General features: G+C 42.5%; 1 protein-coding gene across 2 annotated transcripts in view; it reads left to right on the top strand.

The window, feature by feature from the left end:
• SATB2 (SATB homeobox 2) overlaps window positions 1-26239 on the top strand; it is a 176744-nt gene extending 150505 nt beyond the window's left edge. Inside the window, exon 11 of one of the 2 annotated variants that reach the window (XM_070421775.1) lies at window positions 23092-26239. In XM_070421775.1, coding sequence (XP_070277876.1) covers window positions 23092-23553 — 462 coding nt within the window. In that variant the 3' untranslated portion in view covers window positions 23554-26239. Of the gene's footprint in view, window positions 1-23088 lie in introns of both variants that reach the window. The other variant, XM_070421774.1, reaches the window with a different exon arrangement.
• The last annotated feature ends 1542 nt before the right edge of the window (window positions 26240-27781 follow it).

Raw genomic sequence — 27781 nt, 5'->3', positions numbered from 1 at the left:
TTAGTCCAGCATTAAACAAGCACCCACCCACCTGCAGCTCTGCACTGGCCTCCGATGGGCTCAGACGGGGAGAGAAAGTCTCTGGCTGCTGTTGCTACCGGAGAAGTGAATATAGACGTTTGCACAGTAGGCTCAGTCGTGTAGGTTGAGCAAAGATGCAGAATCCACTGTGATCCTAGGACACTCACACTGAGTCCTCCATACTGAAAATATCAGTGGGTGGTTATCCTGTACGTGACTCAATTTCTGGCATCACCACCTGGAATTCTACCCCCTTTCCTATCATCAGTGTAAGTCAGGAGGAGTGGAAGCATGTATGAATAGTGTCATTATAGAAGGAGTATAGAAGCAGCTGTAACCCACCAACAACAAAAGAAAAAAGTCAAACATTTGCAAGTTTTGCGATGGATGGTAACCAATCATTTGAAGTGCAGTTCACAGCAAATGTATAAGTCATGGCTCCATGAGTGGGTGCCGTAGGATTAAGGGCCTGGTGATAAATATAGCCATTTGATTTTAATTTTGAGAAAATTGTGATGTCCTGCAGAATGCCAGACACCGACATAAATGTGTGTTTTAAATGCAGATCTTTCTGATTATAATTATTTAAAACACATTCAATATAGATGACTAGGATTTTCTTAAATATGAGTGTAGTATGACATTGCTCCTGGGAGGTTAAATGCATTTTTGGAAAAAGAAATTGGCAGCAAAATAATAGCTAAGGAACACCTCATATGGGCTCAGAGAGATCCAGTGGATTGTCTTATGACTGATAGTTATGACAATTGCAAGAGAAAGGCAGGCACTGAGTTTTAAACACTCGTAGCCCAACCTACCTACTGTGGCTTCTTCAGCTGTTTCTGTTTAGTGTGGAAATCTAATGTAGCTGAATACTACCGCTGACTTTTATTAAGCTGAAGTCTGGAACTTCCCCTGGTAATGATAGAAAAGCACACTTTCGATTAAAGGAAGACTGCCAAAGTCCTATTACTCGGTTTAACCCTAGAAATGGGGGATGAAGCAAAGTAGATAGGTTTGACAGTTCTAAGGTCACAAGTTCAATTTCTTCACAGGTTGTTTTCTAGATCTAATTCAAAGCAAATCATATAACCCTTCACCTTAGATATAGACTCTTTTCTGGAATTATATATCACATCAGGGTTGTCCTCATCACTGTGGGGCTGGGGAAATGACAGGTGAATCAGGCCAAGCAAAGGATTCCCAGGGAGCAAGCCTGGAAGCAGAGGAGGAATGGGTCTCCCTCTGCACAGCAGATTATGCGTGAGCTGGAGTCAGTTTACACAGGTTCCTGGAACCCCTGGTTGCAGGTCAGGAATCTGGGAAGGAGGTGCTACACCGTCAGTAGAATTCAACTGGCCACACTGGGATTGTTCTCAGGACAGAAACTGGCAAATGATCGAATTGGGGCTTTTTTCTCCAGAGAGCCAGTTGTTAGACATTTGCAGCACAACGCTGAATAGACTCCATTTAACTTTTTTTGAAGGTCTGTGCATGTCCATTTATTTATTTTTTATAAAGAAAATATGCTGGAAACCACTGACTGAGAGAAAGGTTAGGTGTTCCCAGAGCTGAATGGCCAAATGGTGTTACAGCTCACATGATCACCTGGGTATCAAAATGGTTTATTTAGGCAGTTGTTTCTCCTCTTCCCCCTGCCATGCTTTCCCTTCCTTTACATTTATTTCTTCATGTTCAAGGAAGTCTGTCTTCGTGTGTCTTCCCATATGTGATGTACACGTCTGACTTGAGTGTCTGGTTAGATTCATTTTGCAGAATCAGAACCATGTAGCCTCATGAGTCCCTAGTCTGTGATTTCCTAGCGCCAAACACCCAAGAGATTCGAGGACTCTAGGTAGAAAATGGGAAACAAGTTATTTTAGCAGAACTTTTAAAAATACGGTAGACTGAACCCAGACAGTGCACTTCAGAAGGGAAAGTCAATTATTTTTTAAGAAGTACTCTAAGCTTAGGGAGCTAATATCTATGATGTGACCTCGTAAGGATAAATATATGTAGACATGGAAAGGTCTTCCTGTTCCTCTTGTGATCTAAGTGAACAGAATGTGCTAACATGAGCCTATACCAGCCATGGGCAAACTACGGCCCACGGGCCAGATCCGGCCCGTTTGAAATGAATAAAACTAAAAAAAAAGACCGTACCCTTTTATGTAATGATGTTTACTTTGAATTTATATTAGTTCACACAAACACTCCATCCATGCTTTTGTTCCGGCCCTCCGGTCCAGTTTAAGAACCCATTGTGGCCCTCGAGTCAAAAAGTTTGCCCACCCCTGGCCTATACTGTAGACGTGCACTATCCACATGCCAGTACTTTTTAAGTATCATTTTTCTTATTTCAGTTTTATGACCATTCACGTCAAAGAGTGTGGTAACAGAAGAGTGGGAAGGAATAATGGTGGACAAGTGCCACATATTTGTATGTCGGTATAATTTAGGGGTAGACGTTTGAAAGAAATCCTTATTTGAGTTTACGCTTCATGTGAAACAAAAGCCTCCCAAAGAGCTAGAGCTAGAGTGGTTAAACAGGCTGTGCTGGGAGTTAATATAGTCACTGCCTTGGTAATGAAAGGAGAGAAGCAAATTGACAGATTCTTTGGCTTGTAAAACATAATCTGGATCAGATGCACCGGTATGTTCTAGCAACTGACGATTCTTTGATCCATCTTCATAGTAGAGCTACTGATGTACCAGGGGAGATGTTTCCTTAACATGCTATTTGCAAGAAACCAACCACTCTCCCTTGAGCCCCTCGGTCAGGTCAGCTAGCTGACTTCCATGATCTCTACATATGTGCATGCATGGAGCTGAGTTATAGAGGACCCCCTACGAACATGCAATGTCATCTGTGTCCTGTGTCCTATGTGCATGGAATCAGTTCCTATTTTATGTCATATTCATCTGCATTTGCAGCATTTCAAAGACTGGTCTGAAACATCTTGGCACAGATGGGGAGTTGCTTGTAAATCCCAGAACTACAAAGACACAGATCAGACATCTGATACTAATAAATAGCTGGGGTGGGGGGGTATTAAAAATGAGATTATTTATTTAGGACGTTGAAAGTCTCCATTGGCGATCACTACCCTGCTCTCGAAGGGAAATAGGTGCCGGGCTTTGTATGTTGCACTTTTCCTCCATCCTCACATTTCCCTCCTCCCCCTTCCTCATGTTTTGAATTAAAATCTAAAGACAGACGGAAGACGTGTATCTATGTTTATATATAACTGCGAGAAGGATGTGGTAAATCATGGCGTGGTTTGTGATCGCACAGACATGGCGGAGGCAGGGACGTGAGACCTCGGCTCGCGGTGCCTTCACGTGAAATCCCTCGCCCTTGCGGCATATCGTGGATAATGGCATATCGTGGATAATTACGTTTTTACAAACGGTAGAGAAAATCATTTTGACACACACGTAGGATTTTCCAGCCAGACCAGCTTTTCAATCCTTTACAGCTTTCATGCATTAAGGCTCATATTTTCTTTGTTTATTTTTTAAAATATGAGCATTAATAATAGGCTTGTTCTGTGGTCTCCCTCTGACGAGAAGGGACTGAAGAAGACCTCTCTTCTTTTCCTGTTGCCCCGAGTCAAACACCCCATGCCTTTTCCTTTGTCGAAGTTTGCGCTGCTCGTGTTTTCCATTAAGAAAGTTATGGCAGCCAAATTTTCATGGAGATTTTTAGGAGCTTTGGTCATTTTTCAGCTTATTGCTATGTGTAATAGAATGAATTATGTCTAGTGGCAAATCACTGGGAAAGAAAAACACCAGGAGAAAAAGTCTTAGAAGAAATACTGTCATCGATTGCTTTGCCACTGCTATGCAGCGAAGTGCATGCCGACTGGCTGACCCTGGGCAGGGTCTTCCCCAGTAGCCACTCAGGGCAAGGACAAATTGGGGGCCAATATTCTCTCTCCTTAACCCTTTCAGATCAGACGCGGAGTTTCATTTTGAAAATGAAATTAATTCCCCTGAGGCCTTTGAGGCTTTAATAATACACAATAAATAAAATCATATCTAATAACTCAACGCTTTTATTTGGCACCACCATCATCTTCTAGATGTACTGCAACTGCGGAAACATAAATACTCGCAGGCTTTGAAAGCCCCGTTCCTCTTTGCTAAATAAACTTGGCCTGCTCGAAATTCCTCTGTGTGCAGTCATTAATACAATCCGCTTTGACAGCATTTAATTAAAGTGCTTTTCTCTATTAAATTCATTAAAAGCCCCCCCTCCACCCTGCCCCAACGTATAACTGCTTTCCAGATGCTGATTGGCAGGGACCTATGAGTCTCCCTTTAAATAACTTCTCATTTCTCTTCGTAAAGTGTTTATTACATTCAATTTAGAAACTGTTAAATATGGCTTAGAAAGAAAGTCCGATTCCATGACACAGTCCCCATCCCTTCAGCAGTTTCTTAAGAAAACAAATGTTAGTTTAACTCCCCTGAATACACATTTATTATCTGCATATTTTTGTCCTATTTTGTCAACACTCCTAGGCATTTAATCTGGGAGCTCATAAAGAGATGTTTTCCCATATTGGGGAATTTGCATGAGCCAAGCAGGTACTTGGCTTGAAGAACTTTGCCTGCGGATTTGGGTAGAGTGAGTGTAACAGTCCAGTATTAATAGATTATTGACAGTTTAATGTCTTGGCACCTCCTTAGCCCATGAAATATAATAAGCAGGAAGCTGTGTGATATAAAAGCAGTCAATAGCATTTTTAATCAAAACCTTTCAGTTAATTGCGAGTTGACCTTAGAGATTTCCTTTAGGCAATGCCACCTTTGGCAACCCGTGGTCGGCAAACTGCAGCTCTCGAGCCACATGCGGCTCTTTGGCCCCTTGAGTGTGGCTCTTCCTAAGCCTTAGGAGTACCCTAATTAAGTTAATAACAATGTACCTACCTATATAGTTTAAGTTTAAAAAATTTGGCTCTCAAAAGAAATTTCAATCATTGTACTGTTGATATTTGGCTCTGTTGACTAATGAGTTTGCCGACCACTGGTGTAGACCATCCGGGCCCCGTGGATGTGTAAAATTTACTCGGAGATGACTATTTAATACCCATCGCTCCAGCGTCTGTGGTAAATTTTGCCTTATCTATGTCTACCCAGTGAACTGTCTTTTTGGCAGTGCCTCTTCACAAATATTCCCTTCACCAGCTCCACTTTGAAAAATATCTCATTAAATCTGTTCTCTTTTCAGAAATAGAAAGTTGGGAGTCTTGAGGGAACACATGACGGAGTGTTTTAATGCGATAATTGAGTTTTGATAGAATTCTTTGCTCAGTCTGGAATTATTATTCCAACAGAGACCCTGACAAAGCTGACTATGCTGTCAGTGAGGGGAATTATAAAGCACCTTAGAAGCCCCGCACCATGGAGCAAAAATGTTCTCTGGGACCAAAATGCTTTTTGGTCTCCGTCAGTGTGATGGAGATGGCTTCTATTTAGCATCTAGATTTTCCATACTTGCACGGTTTATTTGGTTTCAGTGGAATACTTCTAAAAACACGTTTTGATAAGATCTAACTGTGTTGCAAAGGCGGCAGGAAGCGCCGACGGCAGGGTCTGGCCCCGACTTGAAACCGTTCGCCTCACTCACTCTGGATTGTGTGGTGTAGGAACTACAGAGGTTGATTCAAAGTGGAGGCAAACATACATGCTTTGAAGTCACTCCGTTACTTTTCTCCCTCCACACATGGGCTCACGCCATTCATTCGACTCCAAGAATAACCATTTGGCATTTCGTATGTGTTTTGGAGAAAACCTGAGTGCTTCCCAAGGCGTGTAGATAGGCAGCGTTCTGCGTGCAGCTGAGAAGTGCTGTGTCTCAGGCTCTTACTGTGATCCACGCGACCCACATTTAAGCAAATACATCTGGTTCTTGTACCTTTTTAAAAGGTTCCCTTTCTCTGTCTTCCGTGGATTCTTTCATTGTTCTTTGTTGTCTTGCTGTCTTGCCTCCAGCGGTTTCCTCATCATAGAAGCTGTTTGCTGAAGGCCTTGTGAGTTCTGCCGGAGGTAGAAATAGCCCTGCAGACCGGGGAGAGGGAGTGAGGCAAACCGATAAACATGTCAGCTTTTAGCCCTGAGGACAGTCACACCCTGCATGGATGTCTCTGAGTGTCGGTGATTTTCAGTGAGATAATTTTGGGGTATAGGACTGCATGAATCACTGTATGATATTACTAGCCTATTCAAAGCATATGTCTGCATTTAATAAGTATCACAAACGACTGTCACTCAGCTCTTTTTGGTGATAAGTGTATTTTTCAATGAGCAGCCATCTACCTTGTCACTGCTTTCCTCCCCTTGGAGCTGAAGACATGGTCTGAATTGTAGGAAGACTTTGGTCTGCATGGCACTTCTGTCACCAGTGCAGAAGGATTCTGGACCTTGGAGGACAAGTGTTAAGTTTCAGTCACTCAGATGCAGTGCTTGACTTGTGCACAGTGCCAAGCGTGTGGAGGTGGATGTCACACAGCATCCACTCCCCAGGAGCTCGCAGATTTGTGGCGAGACAGGTGCAGGACAGATGACTACAACCCCCAGCTTGGAAGTGGGACAGAGGAGGAAAAGCTTAAAGCAGGGGCACATGTACCCGAGAGCCAGCGGGAGGAGGCCCGCCCAGGGCGCTTACAGAATCCTCATAGAGGAGCTGTCCGGGTGCAGGGGCGGCAGAGGACCGAGGTGGAGGGGCACCGCAGCATAGGGTGGCGGCCGCAGCTGTGGGGTCCGAGGGAAGCCCGAGAGGCAGGGGTGGAGGAGCAAGGCCGGAGCCGGGGGCCGGGGCCCGGGTCAGGAGCCTTCTCGGTAGCCCCGAGGCCTTGCCTGTCTTAGGGCCATGGAAGGCCTTTGGGAAGATGCTCTCTTGGCCGTGGCAGGAGGCCAGTTGGGAGGAAGTCATAGTCATTCAGGCCATCAATGGTCAAGGCCTGAGCAACAGCAATGGAGTAAGTGTGGAGAGGGAGACACGACCCCAGACGTGTTTGAAATTTAGGATTGGTCAGCAGCCAGGGATTGACTACATGTGGGGGTTTGGGTGAGGGGCACCTCGGGGGCGGGGTCTGGAGCACCAGCCAGCGTTCCTGATGACCTCCCGGCCCCTGGCATCTGTAAGTAGGTTTGTTTTGTGCAGAATTTTCAGCTCTTCCATTAAATCCACTCAGATGCACATTCCCATCTGAAAGTATAATATGCCTGGTAGTTCTGGTCCCTGAGGACGGTCACACAGGTGGGCAGCAGGGGGCTTGCAGCCATGAGCTGGAGAAGCAGACTGTATTCTCGTATTATTGTTGATGAACGGTGGCATTCTCTTCCATACAGACAACTGTGAGCCTTCTGTTGCCCCACCCTGTGTGCTCAGGAAGCTGAGACTCAGAGACACCAGGGGACTTGCTCTGTGCATCTGAGCTGGGCCGGCCGCGCCCGCAGGCACATGGCTCACCTGCAGGTGCAGACCCCGGGCTTCCTGTGGGGAAGGAATCCCCAGGGAACGAGGAGCTGAGCCTTGCCCTTCCCAGTGGCCATCTTGGCGCGCTGCGAGGGAGACGGACATTCATTTTCTTGAGGAAACCACCCCCTGGCCCGTCTGCTTTCCATCTCACCTGCTGCGCTTGCCACCGAGTATAGAAGCCACAGTTTCCCCATCCCTGGTTCCGTTCATGTGGTAGGGTTATTCCTGTGGAGGGTGTGAAGCCAGCATCCTCGCACATTAATTAAAAGTGGCTTAGACTTTAAAAGAATGATGCAGAATTAGCCTTCGGGAAGTTCTACCTCCTGTCGTTTCATCTTTCCATATTCCTTTTCTCTTGAGAGACAATCATGCCAAGGGAGCCGGTTTCTGATGAAATGAGGTGAGTTTGATAAGCTCTCCTCTGACACCTTCTCACGGCTAAGCCTGCGGGAATCTTCACTGCCGCCCTGGGGATCAGTGGCCTCCACTTTACGGCTGGCCAAGGAGAAAGCCCTTCTTTGATCATTTGACTCTGTTTCCCCAGTTTGGACGTGAGGTGATAATACACCACAATGTCAGCGTGTGGTGATGCTGGCTACTCCGTCTTCCACCAGAGGGGTTGGTGATAATGCGCTGCCTAAGGCTCGCTTTCTATAAAAGGAATATTTGTGCTTTTATATGTTTGATCCACACGGCGCAGTTTTCTTAAGTCCTGTCATTAAGTGGTTACATCCAGAAAGCAAGAAATACGCTGAGGTAGTATTTTATTGGCGAACGTCTAATATTTTCACTAACCATGGCTGTCAGATGGTTCTGACTTCTGCGTGCCCCGACTGTAAGAATTATGCAGGAAATGCGGCCCATCCCGGGATTCCCAGGAGCCTCCTGTGAGGCCTCGGACACATGGGTTACCTTCTTTGTTTTTTCTGCCCCAAGTAAACAATCTAATCCGAACTTTCTCCTTTAGTAATTTAATAAATCCTCCTCTTTAAGAAGCTGGGAGAGGACAAAACTACAGTGTCACTAGGGTCATCACAGTTAAGGGATAGTTAGGCCTCACCCGAGTCCTGGCTGGGCTTTGTCAGGACTTCTCTCTCTCTTTGGTGCTAGGACATCTTGATGAAATGAGGTCTGTGCTTTTTTAAAAGTGGGGTTAGCATGTGGGAGGGGAACTGCTCCATCCTGTATTCCAATTTTTCTGACTTCTTTGTCTTCACTTTTAATTCCTAACTTGAAACACTGAATAGTATCCTCTGTGGTTTCCAGGGTTATTTTTATATTTTAATTGGAAGATATTTATTCACACCAAAATGAAATTGTGCTCAAAACTTAAATTGAAATGGAGCATACTTTTGTGTTTTTCTTCATTTCCTAGCCCTAAGCAGCAGCAAGAGTATGTTTGTTGTAGGTTAGGCTCTGGGGTTTGTGACTTGGGGCCAGAGCTCAACTTCATGTATTCATTTCCTCCTTTGAAGAATAAATGCAACAGTACCCACTTACACTTTGAAATACAGTAAATGCTGTGATAATGTCCTAATTCTATGATTAAATGGTTATAGGAACTTGACCCCCGAGTCACATTGTATAGTGAGTATGTAAATCAAGAAGAGTAATGCTTTCTTTCAGTGATGCTCACGTGATTTATTGAGATTCTGTGACTTAAAATATATAATTATTTTTCCCCATGTTATCCTCATTTTTAGGTCATTCTTTACTAAAGAGGTATTTTTAAGTTACTGTTTTTGTCACTGGATTTATAAATAGTAGGAGATTTGGAAGTGGTTTGAGTTCTGACTCTAGCTTTATCTTAGGAATCATTTTTAAATCTTCATTGACACAGTTCTTGGGTTGGCTACATGATATCTGTACTTAGGAAAATGCATGTATTCTCTGCCTCCATTTAATGTAACATGTTTTCATATAACAGGAACCAAAATCCTGCTCTGGTTAAACTTACTGGATGCAATGTATTGATCTGAAGTAGTGTCTGCATTCTATCTTTTAAATCTTACTTTGAATATGTTTTAAAAATTCACAATTTAGAGCTCACCGAGTCACACATCGCTGGCATTGGTTGTTGTTTTCATTCGGGTCACGCTTCTTCTGACCTTGAGCATTATTTTAGCCAGCTGGATTCACCGTCTAAGAATTCTAATAGGTCATCCTTATCCCAAACCCTTCCCACATCTTTCTCTCTTGGCCTTTGCTATTGATGTGGTATTATGCATTTTCAGATTGGCTTTTTTAATACATGATGAATTCCTGGTGTTCAAGTGATCCCAACCTTTTACCCTCTTTGTTTAGTCACCCTGGTTACCTTTAACTTGAACTAGACCTTTTTTTTTCATTCATGATGGTGCAACAGCCACTTTTTTCTTGGTTCTACCCAGGAAGCAAGTCATGCATTTGTTTTCAGATCATTATTCCACAGGTAACTGCCAGTCCTCGTCATGTCCATGTTAGTCCTTAATCATTTTAACACAAATATAAAGTCTTTAAAGACACTTTAGTGGTACCTGTACCTTCAGTCTGGCCTTAAAGAGATGGGTCTTCTCTGTGCATATTTCTGTTTTGAGAAGACGCTATGAAGGAGGTGGGGGTGCATGGGAGCAGGGAGGATATGAATGCCCGTGGGTGCCAAGCAAGTGGAACTGGGGTGGGTGGGATGGGAGATGGTTTCTCCTGGGCAGAAGGATACATGTCCGTGGCCTGGACCATTCTGAAGAGTCTGTTCCTCCTGAGTCATTGCACGGATTCTGTCTGTCCTGTTGATAGAATGTTGGTCATACTACCAGTGATGCTGATGAAGGGAAAGGTATCATTGCCTTTAGATTCAAGACATGTCCATGCTTGGCCTCTTTACATTCTAACAGGAGAAATGGTTGTTTGTTAAGCTGCATGATGTCTATTTGATCGAGATATAGTTGCTCATCTTGACTCTGCTTAATTTACTGTCTGTCAGCTCATCTCTTACAGTGCGGGAGCCGCTACCCAGCTGCTACCTCTTCTGTGTTTGCACACTCTGGCCACTCCCAATAGTCGGATCAGTGATTGCACTCCACCCTTTTTTTTTTTTTTTACCCAAACCATCCCATAGTCGTTAGCATAAGTTGTTCTCAGTTTGTTACCAAAGAGGAAATGATATAAGCCAAAGGCTGTTTTAAGAACTAGGCTTTTTCCAACACCCAAGTTTATTCTAACAGATTATTGTGTCACAGTGCTTTTATCTTTGTCCAAAGTGTTTATTTTGAGAAGCAATTATTAAACTGCATTAAAAACATACATGATGTCCCAATATCATCTTGGTTACAATATTAAAGGAAACTCAGACTAAGGCTGGATGAAATTGAACACATATTTCCATGTCAGACTTCCTACCATTTTGCTTGTTTGTATTGATTTCTCTTGACATGATCTTCTTTTATTGAGCACTGCTCTTTTTTTTCCTTATTCTCTCTCTCTCTCTCTCCTTTTTTAATTTTTAAAACAATCCCCTTCCTATAGCTGTATGTGCTAAGAGCAATTGTAAAAGGAGACTGACTTATATTAAACCTGCCTGGAGTCAAAATGTAATCTAACACCTGTAGTCTGCAATTTGTCATCACTTCATGGATACTTTTTTTTTTTTTTTAATAACAGATTTCCTGAGTTTTGACCTTAGGATACTGTATAATCCAAAAAAAGCAACAAAAACTAAAGCATGGTTTTTAATAAGTCTTATAATGTTAGGATGTGAAATTACAACCAGAAGAGCCAACTCAAGTAAGATCACTTGGACTTAGAAATAGTCTGAATTGTGTTTCTTGGAGAATGGTTTGCCTGTGAAAATGTCTTTGAGTGATAAAGTCAAGAGATCAGTTGTAATGCATGTGCAATTTCTCTTACATTCATTCCTTAAGATGTTCCCGGGGACTTGGCTCAGATAAGGATGTCTTACACTGTGGGGTCCATTTTGAATGTTATAGTGAAGTGCTTGATTTTCATTAGGAAAACGGCAGGCCTATATGTTGAGTGTGATTCATGTATTTCAGAAATTTTCAAACTTTTTGGTATCCAGATCCCTTTTTACTTTTGCTTTTGAGAACTCCAATAATGTGTTTTAACTGTGAGTATTTACCATAGTAGAAATTAATTCTGAGAAATTTTAAAAATGTTTAATTTTAAAATAAGTATAAGAATATGTGATATGTATAAATAATATATATTTTTTAAAAATATATTTTATTGATTTTTTTACAGAGAGGAAGGGAGAAGGATAGAGAGTTAGAAACACCGATGGGAGAGAAACACTGACCAGCTGCCTCTGCGCATCCCCTACTGGGGATGTGCCCGCAACCAAGGTGCATGTCCTTGACCGGAGTCGAACCTGGGACCCTTGAGTCCGCAGGCCAATGCTCTATCCACTGAGCCAAACCGGTTAGGGAAAATAATATATTTTTATGAAAAAATAACTATTTCTAAAACAAAGAAATGAGAAGAGTACCATAGGTTTATATATTTTTTGTAAATATTTTTAAATATCTGGCTTAACTGGATCCTCATAATTGCTTTTTCATTCAATCTGACACAATATATAGTTTTGGTTCAAGTAAATGCAGAAAAGCAAGCCTCCCACAGACATGCAGTTAGAAAGGGAAGGAATATATTCATAGCCTCCCAGGTAATATTCTTCTTTGATACTATAGCAAAACTCTACAAGTGGTTTCTTACAGGATATTTGCCAATTAGAATCTAAAATCATATTGATGAACTTTTCATATATATATATTTTTAACTTTGTAACTCATTCGTTTGCCTTGCACTTTGAATGTTTCTTTTACCTATTTATGATGTTGCAATACCATGAATTGGTCATTTGGAAAATATTGAGTTATGTAGATCTAAATTTTGACATATTCCATTCTAGGACATCTTAAAGAATTGTTAAATCACCGTCAATATCATTAGGAAAGTTTTAAGATTGTGGGGAGCTATTAATTTTATAATGGCAGCTACAAGTTTTCCAAAATTTGAATTTTTGCTTGAAAGATCCATTTTTATCATTGGCCACAAATACTATCAGATATTTTCCTTGAAGTAACAGGTTTACTTTACTTTTAAGGAAATGTCTGCCAAATACCCGACTCTGAATAACCTTAGTTTGTCTGTTAGTTGTTCCTTCCAATAACAATGATGCTCTTGCTCATGACCACCATCTTCCATCTTCCTTCTTGCACTTCAGAGGTGCGTCCCATTTCTTCCTGCAGAGTGTTTTGAAAAGGTATGCTCAAGGATTGGCACTTAATATAATTCGTCATATGTTACTACATCATCAAGGGCCTTCGTACATGAAAGTGGCATTTCTACTGTGTGTGTGGCTGTGAAGAATATAGTTAGATGCAGCTTGATGCCACTGACCTGATTTATGCCAACAGGCCAGCAGTGTTCCCACTACTGCTTTTGTACCTTCAGTATAAATTTCAGCACGATCAGAAGGCAAATACTGTCTTAGTTCTGCCATGAAAATAGTTTTGAGGTCATGGACGTCTTCATGGGGTGTTGGGATCCTCCCGGGTGTCTCTGGACCACATTTTGAGAACCATTGACAAAAGATGTCTTCCTAACGGGGGGAGCCCAGGCGGTGTATATAGAAGGTGTCACCTCCAACAGGACTGTGACTGTGAAGTATAATTTAATGTAGCAGATGCTTAAGAGGCAACGCCCAAGTGCTAGGTGGCATGTTAAAGATCAAAGGCAGAGGTAGTGCATGTGCAAAAGAAATAAGAGCGCTTATTGGTTGACACCTCTATTTGCAGATCTGTTGATTTTTGGTGTGAAAGGAAAGAAATCTCTGAATTTGTTGATGACTCACAATTGTTAGAAAAATACACGAGGCAGTATACTACTGATTCTTAAATCCTCTTTTCATTCCTAATGGTAGGAACTACTTATGAAAACCTTATGACAAGAACTCTGCTAAGAACTTAACATGCACTGTCTCGCATATTCCTCATATCACTACGTGAAAGATGTTACAGAATAGCAAAGTGGCTTTCTCAGACTCACCAGGCTAGTAAACAGATGTGCTTTTGGCAGTAAGGCTGGATTCAAAACCAGAACTTTGTGACCCCCAAACTCTTGCTCACAACTTCTATAACAATCGTCTTTTTTTTTTTTTTTTTTTTTTTTGTTCATCAGTTTATTTATTTATTTATTTTTTTTCCGCTTAAAGTATTACAAAGGGTATTACATAAGTATCCTTCCCCCCCCCCCCCCTTGGCAAACCCCTACCCTCCCTTACCCCCCAGTGTCTTATGTCCATTAGTTATGCTTATATGCATGCATACAAGTCCTTCGGTTGATCTCTTACTCCCCTCCCTCCTGCCCCCCAACTCTCTCTGGCCTTCCCACTAAAGTTTGACAATCAGTTTGAGGCAGCTCTGCCTCTGTATCTATTATTGTTCAAAAGTTTGTAATGGTCTTTATTATCCATGAATGAGTGAGATCATGTGGTATTTTTCCTTCATTGACTGGCTTGTTTCACTTAGCATAATGCTCTCCAGTTCCATCCATGATGTTGCAAATGGTAGGAGTTCCTTCTTTTTAACAGCAGCATAGTATTCCATCGTGTAGATGTACCACAGTTTTCTAATCCATTCATCTACTGATGGGCACTTAGGCTGTTTCCAGATCTTAGCTATGGTGAATTGTGCTGCTATGAACATCTGGGTGCATATATCCTTTCTGATTGGTGTTTCTGGTTTCTTGGGATATATTCCTAGGAGTGGGATCACAGGGTCAAATGGGAGTTCCATTTCCAATTTTTTGAGGAACCTCCATACTGCCTTCCATAGTGGCTGCACCAGTCTGCATTCCCACCAGCAGTGCACAAGTGTTCCTTTTTCTCCACATCCTCTCCAGCACTTGTCGTTTGTTGATTTGTTGATGATGGCCATTCTGACAGGTGTGAGATGGTACCTCATTGTTGTTTTGATTTGCATCTCTCGGATGATTAGTGACTTTGAGCATGTTTTCATATGTCTCTTGGCTTTCTGAATGTCCTCTTTTGAAAGGTGTCTATTTAGATCCTTTGCCCATTTTTTGATTGGATTGTTTATCTTCTTTTTGTTAAGTTGTATGAGTTCCCTATAAATTTTGGAGATTAAGCCCTTATCAGATATGACGTTGGTAAATATGTTTTCCCACGAAGTGGGTTTTCTTGTTGTTTTGTTGATGGTTTCTTTTGCTGTGCAGAAGCTTTTTATTTTGATGTAGTCCCATTTGTTCAGTTTCTCTTTAGTTTCAACTGCCCTAGGAGCTATATCAGTGAAGAAATTGCTTTGGCATATGTCTGAGATTTTGTTGCCTTTGTATTCTTCTAGAATTTTTATGGTTTCCTGTCGTACATTTAAGTCCTTTATCCATTTTGAGTTTATTCTTGTGTATGGTGTAAGTTGGTGGTCTAGTTTCATTTTCTTGCATATATCTGTCCAATTTTCCCAACACCATTTATTGAAGAGACTATCTTGGCTCCATTGTATGTTCATGCCTCCTTTGTCAAAAATTAATTGAGCATATTGGTTCGGGCTAATTTCTGGACTCTCTATTCTATTCCACTGATCTATATGCCTGTTCTTGTGCCAGTACCAGGCAGTTTTGAGAACAGTGGCTTTGTAATACAGCTTGATATCTGGCATTGAGATCCCACCTACTTTGTTCTTTCTCAGGATCGTTGCAGCTATTCGGGGTCTTTTTTTATTCCAGATGAATTTTTGGAGAGTTCGTTCTAGATCTGTGAAGAAGGCCATTGGTATTTTAATGGGAAGTGCGTTGAATGTATAGATTGCTTTGGGTAGTATGGACATTTTAATGATGTTGATTCTACCAATCCAAGAACATGGTATGTTCTTCCATCTGTTTATGTCTTCCTCTATCTCTTTTTTCAACGTCCTGTAGTTTTCTGAGTAGAGGTTTTTAACCTCTTTAGTTAAGTTTATTCCTAGGTATCTTAATTTTTTTGGTGCGATGGTAAATGGGATTGTTTTTCTGATCTCCCTTTCTGAAAGTTCACTATTGGTGTATAGAAATGCCTCAGATTTCTTGGGGTTAATTTTGTATCCTGCTACATTGCCAAATTCATGTATTAAGTCTAGTAGCTTTTTGATGGAGTCTCTAGGGTTTTGTATGTATAATATCATGTCATCTGCAAATAAGGACAGTTTTACTTCCTCTTTTCCAATTTGGATGCCTTTTATTCCTTCTTCTTGCCTAATTGCAATGGCTAATACTTCCAGTACTATGTTGAACAGGAGTGGTGAGAGTGGGCATCCCTGTCTTGTTCCTGTTCTTAGGGGAAATGGTGTTAGTTTTTGTCCATTGAGTATGATGTTGGCTGTGGGCCTGTCATATATGGCTTTTATTATGTTGAGGTATGATCCTTCTATTCCCACCTTTCTGAGAGTTTTTATCAAAAATGGGTGTTGGATTTTGTCAAATGCTTTTTCTGCATCAATTGATATGACCATGTGGTTTTTTTCTTTCAATTTGTTTATGTGATGTATCACATTTATTGATTTACGGATGTTGTACCATCCTTGCATCTCTGGGATGAATCCTACTTGGTCATGGTGTATGATCCTTCTGATGTACTGCTGGATCCGATTTGCTAAGATTTTGTTGAGGATTTTGGCATCTATGTTCATGAGGGATATTGGCCTGTAATTCTCTTTCATTGTGATGTCTTTACCTGGTTTTGGTATTAGGGTGATGCTGGCTTCATAGAATGAGCTTGGAAGTGTTCCTTCCTCTTGAATTTTTTGTAGTAGTCTGAGGAGGGTATGTTTTAGTTCTTCCTTGAATGTTTGGTAGAACTCCCCTGTGAAGCCGTCTGGCCCTATAACAATCGTCTTATGGGTTATACCATGCCCCGGAATGTTTTGTTGTTGTTTTTTTTAAATACAAGAAATGGTAAATATATATATATATTTTTTTTTTTCTCTCCTATACACAGTAAATGTAAGTTTCTATGATGAATAAAGTTTCTTTATTTTTAAAACATAGTTTGTAAAAAATAAATAGTAAGATGCGTAGAACAAGAATAATAACTGGTCTGAAAGTAGAGAGGATATGGAGTTAATTTAGTGCCGCAGAGCACAGAGGACCTGAGCACTCAGTGTGCCAGGCATATGGCGTGCCCGTGTGTAGGTCACAGTCCAATCATTGAGATAGATATACAGTATTTACATTCATCATTAATCATTAATGTTAAGTTCTCCCCATAGAATTTTTGAGCCAAAATTAATAGTCTTAAATGATGCTTTAGAAAAAAGGGTAATATTAGGGTGTAGCACTGGGTTGTTGAAATTTAAGACAAATATCTCAAGTTATATGGTATTCTTTATATATGGTATTTTTAAATAGCAGAATTTATTCATCCATTCATTTAACAAAGTCTAATTGAGTTATGCACAGGGTCTTTCAACCAGTTGTTATCATCTATTAAATATATTCCTCTCGGGACTCTTAGTGGAAGAATGCTTTCCTCTTTTGGGTCAACTATTTTACATTCTGTCGTCATAGAATGCGGTAAGAGTAAACCAGTCCAAGTAATTCTGATACGAACTCAAAATAAATGCAACAAAGCCATCTTGTCTGTGTCCTCATCTCATGGATGTGCATCAGCCCTGAGGACCCGAAGCTCGGGGAGGTTCACCTCTCTGGGTGGGACTTGTCCTGGAGAGGTGGCAGCGACCACCTGGGCAAGTTTGTTCCAACCTATTGCCACCCTGGATCAGCCACCCTCTGCAGTCACCTCCTTAATCATTTCTCATTTTCTCTCTATAAAAAGACCACAAAGTCTTGGCTTATTATAAGTAATCCATTTCACCCCATAATGATACAGTGAATTATATACTTTCCTCAACTTAATCATTCAAGATCTCACTTCCTTCCCTGCAGGCAAAAACCATTATATTTTACACATGACTCCCAGCTGGTTTTCATTGAAGCCCTCAAAATGTATTTGAACACTGAGAGGTTTAAGAAGCACTGCTTTATCTGCCTCAGATTTTGTCATGGTACCATTTTGTCGCTGTGTTTTCAAGATGTTCAGTTTTGTGGGCAGACAACGGCCTGTCCCTATTCTGACTGCGCTTCATCACTGGGCAAGGAGGCTTGGGTTTCATTCTGCAGCTGATGTCCCTTTTGAATATATTTACAACATGGTTTGTTTGTTTTTTGTCACATCTTCATGTCCTTTTATGTACATGTATGTCATATTTAGACCAGGGAGATTTCAGCAAATAAATTAGAAGGAACGTAGACTTTTAACTTTCTATTTATGTCCTACCCATAACCTATTCATCAACACCTAATTGTTGAAGATAGGACTCCTTATTAGAAAGCTTTGTAAGTTAATAGGTTCAATTATTATAGAAATTCCATAAATATTTGATGAGTGGATCCTTTTTTACTCTTTTGACCCAAGGTTGATTGTTTTAAACCTAATTTCTTTTAGACATGCTAAGCATGTCTGATGAAGAGAGTAGCCGTCAGCTAAGTGTAAATTGACCATTCTCTTGAGGAGAGAATGCCCGTGCATCTTCCTGGTTGTGTTTATGATAGCGTTGCTATTTGTGGAAGGCCCTTGAAAGTCCAGTAATATCTTACAAACTGAGTTTTTCTTACTTCACATGTGGATAGATGAATATTTCTCTTCTCTCTAGTAATAGTGGCAGTTTCACGTCCCACTATATTTTGGGCTGATTATGATTGCAGTTCATTGTGAGGACGTTCATCACCCTGACCGTAGATGCCAAGGTCCTTTGCTCTGGCCAAGGCCACCTCTGCACCATCTAGTGTAGGCTGCCCACCACCACTTCCTGTGATGAGGGCAATGAGCCCTGTCTGTGCTGTCCAAGATGGTACTGCACAGTGTGGTCATCAAGCACCTGAGAAGTGGCTAATGTGACTGAGGAACTGAGCTTTTTCTTTTTTTAGTTTCAATTAATTTAACTCTAAATGTGAACAGACAGTGTGGCTAGTGGTTGCTCTGTTGGATGGCAGAGCTCTAACGTGGTATCTTCCTTGATGTTTCAAATACACTGGGTGTCTTCCTGCTTCCGGCCCTTCTGCTGGCTGTTTCCTGTGTCCCATGCTCTTCTTCTTGGCTTGGTCCTCACTCCCTCAGGCCTCTGCTCAAATGCTTCCTCCTCAGGGAGGCTTCCTTGAGTCACTGTTTCTAAAATAACGTCCCCTCCCCTCACTTCTCCTCATCTATTGCTCTATTTTTGCTTATAGCAGTTATTGCTGCCTGATGTTTTGTTTATGGTCTGTCACCTTTGCTCTAGAGACTTTGCTCAGGTTTCCAATGCAGTCTTGCTCACAGAAGGCAGGAGCACATACGTTTAAGGGCATTGGATTTAAAAGCAGACAGACAAGTTTTAGAATCCCAGTTCTGCTACTTACAAGCTCCGTGGCCCCAGACAAGTTGTCTGAACTCTGAACTCCAGCTTCTTCATCATAAAATGGGGTAAAAAAATCACCTACCTCCAGGGTTACTGTGAAAATAAAATATATTTACAGCATTTAAGCTAGTTTTTAGCTCATGATACTCTTTCTATGAATGCTACCACCTACTAACGCCATCATCATTATTATTTTTTTATTATTGAAGCTAATTAGAAATTTCGTTGCTATTAACCCTAATTGTCGTATTGAAAAGTCAACTATAGAGTTATGGCAGCCAATTGATGTTTTGCTCTCACATCAGTGTTTCTCTCTCCCTCTCCCTTCTTCTGTCTCTCTCTTAAAAAAAAAACACAAAATCAATAATAATAAAACCCCCAAAACCTCAGGTAGGCCCTTTTGGTGACTTGTAAGACAGTCTGACCTTAGAGCTACTCATTTTGTCAATCTCTATTTTTCCTTATCTCTTCAAAGATGCTAGAAATACCACTTAACCTTGTTCATGGAACAGTGCCATGCTGCCCAACTCACTAGAGAACATTGACCGGAAACAAGAGAGTCCACTTTGTAGATCATGTCTACTGCTGTTACTTCTCTGAGAAACATCTTTCTCTCCTGTGGTGGGCTGGCATTATTCCTGGGACACCTGCTTTCTCAGACCCACAGCACCTGGTGGTCTTCATTTCCAACGGAAAGGGTTTCCCGAGATGCTCCGTGTTTTCAGGTTGTTCTTGATCCAAATAGCACTTCCCTGCTGCACCGGGAGGGTGATAAACGTTGTCCATGTGCAGTTCTCAGCACTGCCTGGCACAGAGGACACGGTCAGTAAGGGCAGCTGTGATCCCCGCTGTTTCTGTTTCATGTGTGGCTTCCCATGTGCATGTGTTGCCACTGCTGTGTCCTAATGAAGCAGGGCGGTGGTGCGGGCCCGCTGGGTGGACAGACCCTGTCATGCGGAAAGATTACAGTAACTTCCAAGTAGAGTTTTGGAAAAATCTCTTTAAATCTAACCAGTGCACAATGGAAAACCCCTAAAGAACCAATCTGATGATTTAATTAAATGGAACCGTTGTGCTGACTTTTACTACAGAAGGCAAGCATAATTTAGAAAATGGGGCATTTTAATTCTCTTTTGTTTTCCAATTAATGCAATTGCTCTAATAGGGGGCACTCGTGCCTGAGTGTCTGATCTTCGAGTATGTATATATTCCATACATAATTCCAGTCTCCCTCGCTCACCAGAAAGCCCACCCCTCACCTGTTGACATGGGGGTTCATTTATTGCAGTGCCCAGCCGCCCACATTTTGACCTCCGAGGCAGGGTCTTCCTGCCATCAAGGCTGCCGTGGGCAGTGCGGCCCACCATGCCACTCCGCATCTCCTGCTGCTGTAATTAGGGTGTTGAAGTAATGGGGCTCACTTTTTGCTGATGCCAGCTTCCCATGGCAGACCACACGAGTTTGCTCTTAGTTGAAAGCGATAAAGCAAACGCCAGGAACATTCATTTTAATTGGCCAACATCACATGGACCTCCTGAGCCACTGTTTCATGGTCTCTGTTTCAGATTCCTTTTTACTCCCGGCAATCAGCTTAGAATGAGATATTCTTATTTGCGTTAGATTATCCTTTTGATTGTTGTCTTGATTGTCGCTTGATTATCAATTACTATTTGAAAAGTTTCATCCTCTTTTATCGTTATCATAGGTGACAATTTCATCTGCCCCAATATTTGTTAAATTCTATGTAACAGACTGGTATTTTCCCATTGCTGAGAAGTTATTTTCTCATCAGATGGTCCCTAAGACGAGGATAAATGTCAGAGATTTTTTTTTCTTAAACACTTGCTTTGATGGTGATGTTTTATAGCTAAAAAGGAAAACGGGTCACATGGGTAGTGTGTGGTGGTGACAGTGATGGTGGTGAGGGTGGGGGGACTAAGTGATTCCTTAATGTAACTAGACATGTTTTCTTCAGCACTGATTAGACAGACTTCCCCCTGAACTCTGGAAAGTATTGAACGTGTTACTTTAACATGAAAAAGATGGTATGAAATAGGAGAGAATGGTGAGAGGAGAAACGTGTGTTTATTTTTTAGAAAGTACACTCACTGTTCTTAAAGGGCTTGGCAAGATCCGGGAAGTTAGGCAGGATCTGGGTAGGAGAAATGTGGTCTTTGCCTTTGCAATAGTGGGGCTACCATGTGCGCCTCTTCGTTCCACAACATCACTGCTAGGCATCAGCAGAGCTGGGCTTCCTCCTTGGGATCCATGCCCTGCCCCCTCTCCCGGAAGCCCTCCCCCTCTCCCGGCAGCCCTCCCCCCATATGACCCTTCTCACGTGGGCTGATGACTAGAGTGCAGGGAGTGGTTCTGACTGTTTCCTCTGTATTGCTTCCTTTTTTTGTCACATTAAATAAGTTCATAAATAAATATTAAGGGGGGGGGATTATTTTACGCAGAGGGATATCATTAAGAAGATCAAGAATAAACTTGCCATCCTGGCTGGTGTGCTCTGAGCCCCATCCCATGCACCAGAAAGGCCATGGCTTCACTTCCCAGTCAGAGCACAGACCCAGGTTGTGGGTTTAGTCCCCGTGTTGGGGTACGTAGGGGAGGCAAGTGATGATGTTTTTCTCTCACATGGGTGTTTCTCTCCCTCTCCCTCCCTCTCTCTCTAGAATCAATGAAAAAACATATCCTTGGGTGAGGATTAAAAAAAAAAAGCTTGCCTAACTAGCTTTTTTTAAAAAAAAAACAAGTGGAGGATAGGTAGAGATAAAACAGAAATTTAAATTAATTACAACTAGAAAACCTTGATATTAAGGGTAAAAATACAGAAAGTAGACAATGTGTGCAAAACAGGATTAATAGTTTATAGTGACATTGAAAAAGTCCACCTATATGAGTATGAAACAGTCATTTAAAATTCATAGTTTACAAAACAGTTTTACCTTTAAATTCATGTGGAAGTTTTTATTTAAAAATATATATTTAAGGATCAACATCAGAGCCAAGAGAAAATACAGAAAAGTTCCCAGTTTTATGAAGGATTGGTTTTCTGGCTCCAATGTCCACGCTCCCTCTAAGAGTGATTGTGAGGCTGATGATAGCACTGGCTGTCATTTACTGGAAGTCTGCCCGAAGCCAGAGTGGATAAACTATGGCCCATGGGCCACGTTCAGATTGCCACCTGTTTTTGTAAATAAAATGGTATTAACACGTAGCCATGTTTGTTTGTGTGTATATCACTTATGGCTGATTTCATGCTGTAAGATAGAGTTGAGTCATTCAACAGAGACTAAAATATTTGTTCTCTGGCCCTTCAGTGGATACGTTTGTCAGCCTCTGATTTCCGGTAGGCACTGTTCCTACGTACATTGTGCCATTTACTCCTTGTTGCCACGTCCCTGGGAAGATAGTCTCATCCTTCTGCTATAGGGGATGAGATAGGGCTTAACGATGGTCAGTGTCTTGCACCTTAAGGACGCCCCGCTAAGCGGAAGCATCTGGACCTGAACCCATGGGTTGCCATTGCAGAGCCCACTTGTTCCTCTGGGTCCGGTTTCTTTGCCATCGGCTTTCAGGGAGGCAGCAGGCACATCATGCTGGCTAACTGCAAGGAGGACTCTGGAGCCAGGTTGCCTGAATTCAAATGACCTTGGCCACCATGACCAACGTCTTCGTGCCTCAGAATGTAAATATCTGCCAACATCACTATGACTAACCTCTTTTTAAAAAACATTTTTAGGGATTTCAGAGAGGAAGGGAGAGGGAGAGAGAGAGAGAGAAACATCAATGATGAGAGAGAACCTTTGATCGGCTGCTTCCTGCACGCCCCAGGCTCGAGATGGAGCCCGGAAGCCGGGCATGTACACCGACCGGGAGTCGCACCATGACCTCCCGGTTCATAGGTTGATGTTCAACCACTGAGCCACCGGGGCCGGGCTCTTACTAACCTCTTGTAGATGTGAGTCTACATCTCCTGCAGTGCTTTTTGGTTTTCTGGAGGCCTGAGTGTCCAGGCGAGCCCAGCCTCGCTCCCCTGCTGCACGGACAGCCCATCGTGCAGAGGAGGATGCCTCGGCGAAGGTCACATGGCGAGTCCCATGTTAACTTCCTTTTCCTTTGAACCAGCAGGTCCTTCACAGGCAGCAGGCCCAGGCTACCAAGGAGAGCTCCCCTCCCCGCGAGGAGGCCCCGCCCCCGCCGCCGCCCTCGGAAGACAGTTGTGCCAAAAAGCCCCGGTCTCGCACCAAGATCTCCTTGGAAGCCCTGGGGATCCTGCAGAGCTTCATCCACGACGTGGGCCTGTACCCCGACCAGGAGGCCATCCACACGCTCTCGGCGCAGCTGGACCTGCCCAAGCACACCATCATCAAGTTCTTCCAGAACCAGCGGTACCACGTGAAGCACCACGGCAAGCTCAAGGAGCACCTGGGCGCCGCGGTGGACGTGGCCGAGTACAAGGACGAGGAGCTGCTGACCGAGTCGGAGGAGAACGACAGCGAGGAGGGCTCGGAGGAGATGTTCAAGGTGGAGGCCGAGGAGGAGGGCGCGGACAAGGGCAAGGCCGCGCCCGCGGACAGCGACCAGAGATAATGTGAACCCCCACCAGGCACAGCAATACATCGGTCCAAGGATTTTCTGTTCTCGTTGCTTTTTTTTTAAAAAAATTTTTTTTGGCTTTATTTTATTTTTGCCTTTTTTTTTTTTTTTTTTTTGGTCTGTTTGGTTTTTCTTACCTTTTTTGTTGTTGACATTTCTTTGTTGCACAGGATACACCTGTAGAGTGAATACGTTCAGTATTTCCCAATCAGACGTCGCCTTGGCAAAGACACTCGAGTGTTACACTTCGACCATGGACTGGAGCACAGTCATGCCGGCCCCGGAGACGCTGCCTTCGCTGTTCTTGCACTTCATCGAAGAGCCAGGGGGCCAGTCCCGGGAGGAAAAGACAGACAAGACACATGAAGGAAGCGACACGTGTGTGTATATGTATATGTACATATCTATATATTTACATATATATATGAAAATTGCATGGGACAGAGAACCTTACAACCGGAAAGAAGAGACTGTGAAATGAGTTCTTGGAGAAGAGACTTGTTTATGTATTAAAAACAAAAAACCACTTCCCAGTGAGTCGCTTTGGCTTTTTGATAAACTTCGGCCTGCTCTCAGGGTGGGGTGACTATTTTTGAATTCCTATTTATTTTCTGTGTTTATCCCTGATTTTTTTTTTAATTCTATGGCTTCCTATCTGGCAGCTTGATGGGTAATTTTTGAGGTATGTATTTAACAAAATAAATCAACACTGCCAAAAAAATAAAATAAAAAATAAAAAAAAAGTGAGAGAGAGAAAGAAGAAGGTAAAGGGAAAAAAAAAAATCAGGGCACCTTAAATGATACAAGTCCAATTACTCTTAAAGACACAATGCACACTTAAACTGACTCGATATGTTCCGTTATTCAACCTGTCGTTGCTTTAGTGATCAGATGTATTTCTGTGGAATTCCAGATGAGTAAACCTGAAATTCGGTACAGAGAAAACTTGGACATTAGCGTGGTCTTGATAAAACGCCGTTTTGACGTTGGACATATGGAATTCATAGTATGAGCCACATTCTGTAGTGAGATTTATTTACCTGCTCGTGGCTTCAAATCTTAAAATGAATAAGCCTGCTCATTTAAAAGTTGTTTGTTGCTGTTTTCTTTTGTCTTTTTTTGTTTTTGTTTTTAAATAGAAAATAGTTCAATGTAACGTTAAGTTAGAAAAGAAGTTGCTGCCCAGTTCAAGGGGCTCCCTCTCAAATAAATCTGCATCCGTCTCCCAAAAGGCATTTCCCACTCCTGTTTCCCTCTGGGCTTCCTCTCCTTCCTGCACATTCCATTCCCCGACCAAACACTCTCATTCCTGCTCTCGCAGCCCCCGAGTGGCAGCCCTCACCAGAGCCCGAGGTCCAGTCATTGTGCAGCTCCAGGCAATAGAGCAGGTGACACAATTGCAGTGGCGTCACCTGCTTGTCGCCATCGGAAACGTTTTCCCAGTTCCCTACACAGCAGCAGTTACTTGTCCTCACGCAGAACGAATGCCTATGGGCTGCTGAGTGGAATGAGCAGGAGAGCTGCATTCTGCCACAGCTCCCCAACCTTTAGCTTCTTCTCAGAAACACTCCACTTCCATTAGCGTCATCGCAAGAGGAGACCTCACCTTCAGGACCGGCCTGGTGAGCCTGACCCGGCTTCCTCGTGGCCAGCGGACAGCCCCACACCGTTGGATTTTTTTTATTTTTTATTATTGAGTTGTGTTCTCATGCAACCTTGTCAAAGACCTCATGCAATATCACTTTGAAAGTTATTTTCTGTTTACTACACAACCATTGTAATATAACTGTTAATACTATTTATATATTTGAAAGGTATAAGAGGTAGGAGTTAAAAAAAAACAAACCTCTATGTGTAGATATTAACTCAGAACTTACACTATACAGGGAGAAGACGTTGCAATACAAGCTAATTCTAGCTGCTCAGTAACCTCTGGAGTTTTTAAAGGGACATGTTCCTGTACTTTTCCCAATACCGATGTTGAAAAGATGATCTCCACATGAGCATCACATACCTTTGCGAAGGGATGGTTGTTTGCGGTTAAAGCCTGGGCCCAGCCCCCCTCCTCCTGTAGCGTGCTGCGGCTTTCATCAGAAAGGCTGCGGCTGCCCCCTGATCTCCGAGTTACTCTCTCCAAATTGTCTTCTTACACTGTCGCTGAAGGTCACTCTGTCCACGTAACGGAAACTGATTTGCCAAGCTCTTACAAGGTGGTTCATCGATCGATGGCATCCGCATTTGGTATCTTTTACACTTCAACCAAAAATTTATTAGGTATTTTTCAATGCTAAGTCTTGCCTTTTATTTTTTAATTTCACTGCCAAGTTTGCAGTGGTTCTAAGTGAATCTGTGGGCATTTTAGCCTGTGGTCTTGCCAGATCTTTGCGAATTACAATGCATATATGTCTATTTATTCAATATCTGTCATATAATATCTATTTGGAAGAAGAAACTTTCTCTTGTAGTGCCTCTTGACAAAGCACAATTTCCCGCCTTTTTTGTGTGTGTGAAATGAAAAACAAATTGTGTTTTATTGCGGTATCAACAATGTGAATAAGGATTAACATATTGTAAATGTTCTTTTTTCCATGTAAATCAACTATCTTTGTTATCACTAAGTGATAATTAATTTTTAACTTATGTGCATTGTTAGGCTGTTAGAATTTTTTGGTTGTTAAAATAAAACGCATTCAATAAATATGACGTTGTTTGTCAAGTATTTTACTGGGCATTGCCTTTGCCAATTCACCTTCATGTAGGGGGAGAGCTGGTGAGGAAAACCCGTTTCTTTATTTTAGAAAGAAGACAGTGGGCCCAGCCAGCGTGGCTCAGTGGTTCAGCATCGACTTATGAACCAGGAGGTCACGGTTGGATTCCTGGTCAGGGCACATGCCCGGGTTGTGGTGTTGGTCCCCAGTAGAGGGTGTGCAGGAGGCAGCCGATCAGTGATTCTCTCTCATCATTGATGTTTCTATCTCTCTCTCCCTCTCCCTTCCTCTCTGAAATTAAAAGGAAAAACTGACAGCGGTACTCTAAGTTAAAGATGCCTGAGTCCAGTACGATGCAAGGACTTGAATGTGCATGTGAGTGTATGTTCCTCTCTGTGTGTTTCTAAACGCACACGTGCTCGCATCCTGGAGCTGGCAGCCGGGAGAGCCGTGTATCCAAATGCTCTGTTGTACGCGAGCAAATGCATAAAGATGTATTTATGGGCTTGCTGCTTTATTTTTCTAGTGAATATTTTCTGTTTATAATTAAAAACCACAAATGACTGCGTGTCAGGAAACTTTTGGAGCACATATGTCCATGGTTAATGGACATAATAAAAGTCTTTTCTATTTAGAGCCGGGGTCCCAGAATGTGCGCATGGAGGAATGCTGTAAGGAATCATGTATCGGAGAAATGTGTGAAAACGATTTTTTAGAAAGTGCTTACAGTGGAAAAAATTACTCAAAAGGCAAATGTTAACAAGGAGGAAGCAAGTGCCTCGCTTCAGAGCTGGCGAAGAGGAAGCCCATTAGAAAGTGATTTTTGTTTTCTTTTGATACTGTACATCGTCTTTGCTGTGTTTTTTTCTTTTTCATGTCTTGTATTTGGTGGATATACAGATGGGATGGCCCGCCCCTTCTTCCTCAGTTTCCCTGGCCTTGTCCCACGGGCTGTGTGGGTAAGTGCTAAGGACGGTCTGCAGACACAGTGCTGGCAGGGAGGTAGGCAGCCCCGGAGCAGAGCCCTGAAGGCTTTCGAAGGCAAACCAGCGACTCTGTACAGGGGGAAGCACAGCGTTTGTGCAAGTGGAACTGAAGGCTGCGTTTGGGAGAAAGACGTGGAGGGCGAGCATGTGCGGGGCCATCTGACTTCCAGCACCAACAGCTCCCTTGTGCGTGAGGTGGTGTTTCCAGGGTCAGACATCTTAGCGGTGACAAACTCAGAAGGCGAGGCTCTGCTCACAGGGGGGCTGGCTTCTGTCTGGAAGGGGGTCTCTGTGCTACCAACGCCTATTTCTTTTTATTTTTTTAAAAAATATTTTTATTGATTTCAGAGAGGAAGGGTGGGAGAGAGAGAGAGAGAAACATCAATGATGCGAGAATCATTGATCAGCTGCCTCTTGCACGCCCCACATGGGATGGAGCCCTGGAGAATCAAACCCTGGGCCTTCAGTCTGCAGGTTGACCCTCTATCCACTGAGCCAAATAGGCGAGGGCTACCGACGCCTATTTCC

Source organism: Myotis yumanensis, unplaced genomic scaffold (assembly GCF_028538775.1).
Source record: "Myotis yumanensis isolate MYYU_CA2020_CCGP unplaced genomic scaffold, mMyoYum1.0.hap1 SCAF_8, whole genome shotgun sequence".
NCBI lineage: Eukaryota > Metazoa > Chordata > Mammalia > Chiroptera > Vespertilionidae > Myotis > Myotis yumanensis.
This window is presented reverse-complemented; position numbering and strand designations above follow the sequence as displayed.